This window comes from Octopus bimaculoides, chromosome 24 (genome assembly GCF_001194135.2).
Source record: "Octopus bimaculoides isolate UCB-OBI-ISO-001 chromosome 24, ASM119413v2, whole genome shotgun sequence".
Classification (NCBI taxonomy): domain Eukaryota; kingdom Metazoa; phylum Mollusca; class Cephalopoda; order Octopoda; family Octopodidae; genus Octopus; species Octopus bimaculoides.
In genome coordinates this window covers 920,436-921,866 of record NC_069004.1, presented here as the reverse complement: position 1 = coordinate 921,866, position 1,431 = coordinate 920,436, and the positions used below count along the sequence as shown (strand labels likewise).

General features: G+C 46.4%; 1 protein-coding gene across 1 annotated transcript in view; it reads left to right on the top strand.

The window, feature by feature from the left end:
- Positions 1 to 1,431, top strand: part of LOC106878702 (palmitoleoyl-protein carboxylesterase notum1') — a 43,430-nt gene that overhangs the window by 6,960 nt on the left and 35,039 nt on the right. The window contains exon 2 of the mRNA XM_014927994.2: positions 7 to 466. Coding sequence (XP_014783480.1) covers positions 7 to 466 — 460 coding nt within the window. The remainder of the gene's footprint in view (positions 1 to 6; positions 467 to 1,431) is intronic.

Below are 1,431 nucleotides of genomic sequence, written 5' to 3'. Positions count from 1 at the left end.
GTATAGGACGGTGCTACCGTTGTGCGGCCCCTGGTGGCCCTGGAGTCAGTGGTAGTAGCGGTGCTAGTTGTAGCGGCCCGGGTGGACCCTATCTGCTGTGTGTGGTGACAGCGGTAGTACTGTGTCTGCTGGTTACCATAGTAACGTCTACAGGTGACACTGGCCAGCAGAGAACTCGTTCGAACGGCGGCGGCGGTAGAGGATCGAACACTGGGAACGAGAGTAAAAATAGTGGCGGCGGTGGTGGTGGGAGTGGTCGTGGTGGCCGAGGAGGTGGTGGTGGTGGTAATGACATTATGTTAGATCTAGACAAACTGGCTGCACTCGGTGACAAGGACAAACTGCTGTCCATGCTGAAAGAGATTGCCAACTCCATCCACAAATGCGGTGTGAGGGAAGTACCTGCGCTGAGGCGAAACTTCATCACCAACCGTACGGTTACCTGTAATGATGGCTCACCTGCCGGGTAAGTCATTTCCTCATTTATTTTATTTATTATTGTTTGTTTGTTTTTTTTTACACTTAATCCTTTGTCTGTCCAAAGCATTTTCGTTAGTTTTGACAATCTTTCGGTATTAGTAGACGACGTCATTCGCCCACACATACTAGGCCGAAAAACACGGTAACTGACGCCGTATACTAGAACCGAAGGGTTGCCTGTGTTTGCCCTAATCGCCCCTTACTTGTCTTCAGACTCTTTTAATTAACCCTTCTTTCGTACGTTGTGAGTAACATAAAGCTTTCCCTTCCTAAGTGGAAAGTTACTCCGCTGGTTGAGAAAGACAATAAGAATGTGTAACAGATACGATGCCCGGATGCCAGGGAAATATGTGCTGTGTAACAATACGGAGGCGTGTGGTTAGGGTGGTTAGGGGTGCTGGACTCATGATCCGAAGATTCTGGGTCGGGCAACTCGTGTTCTTAAGCAAAACACTTCTTTTCACATTATTTCAGTTCACGCAGTTGGTGAAATGAGTTACTCTGCGATGGACTGGCGTTCCATCCAGGGGAGGAGTATATACTCCGCAAAAATCGGGAAAGCGGCCCTCGTGAATTTATATGACCCGAGTATGAGCTTTTTAACACGTATGATATACAGGATAGGCAAATGGTTAAGAACACTTTTGAGGTGTTCTTGGAGAATAGAGTCGAAAATTATTCTAATGCACCAAAAAAAAAAAAAAAAAACCAAGTAAACTAAGAAAACTTAGGCGCATGTGTGGCTGTGTGGTCAAGAAGCTCGCTTTGCGATCTGTGGTTTTGGTTATAGTCTCATGGCACGGCACATTAGGCAAGTGTTTTCCTGTTTTAACTCCAGGGTCGACCAATGCCTTGTGAGGGAATAATTTGGTAAACGGAAACTGTGTGGAAGCTCGGAATATATATATATACATGATGTGTACGTTTGTGTGTTTGACCCTCCACCGCTTC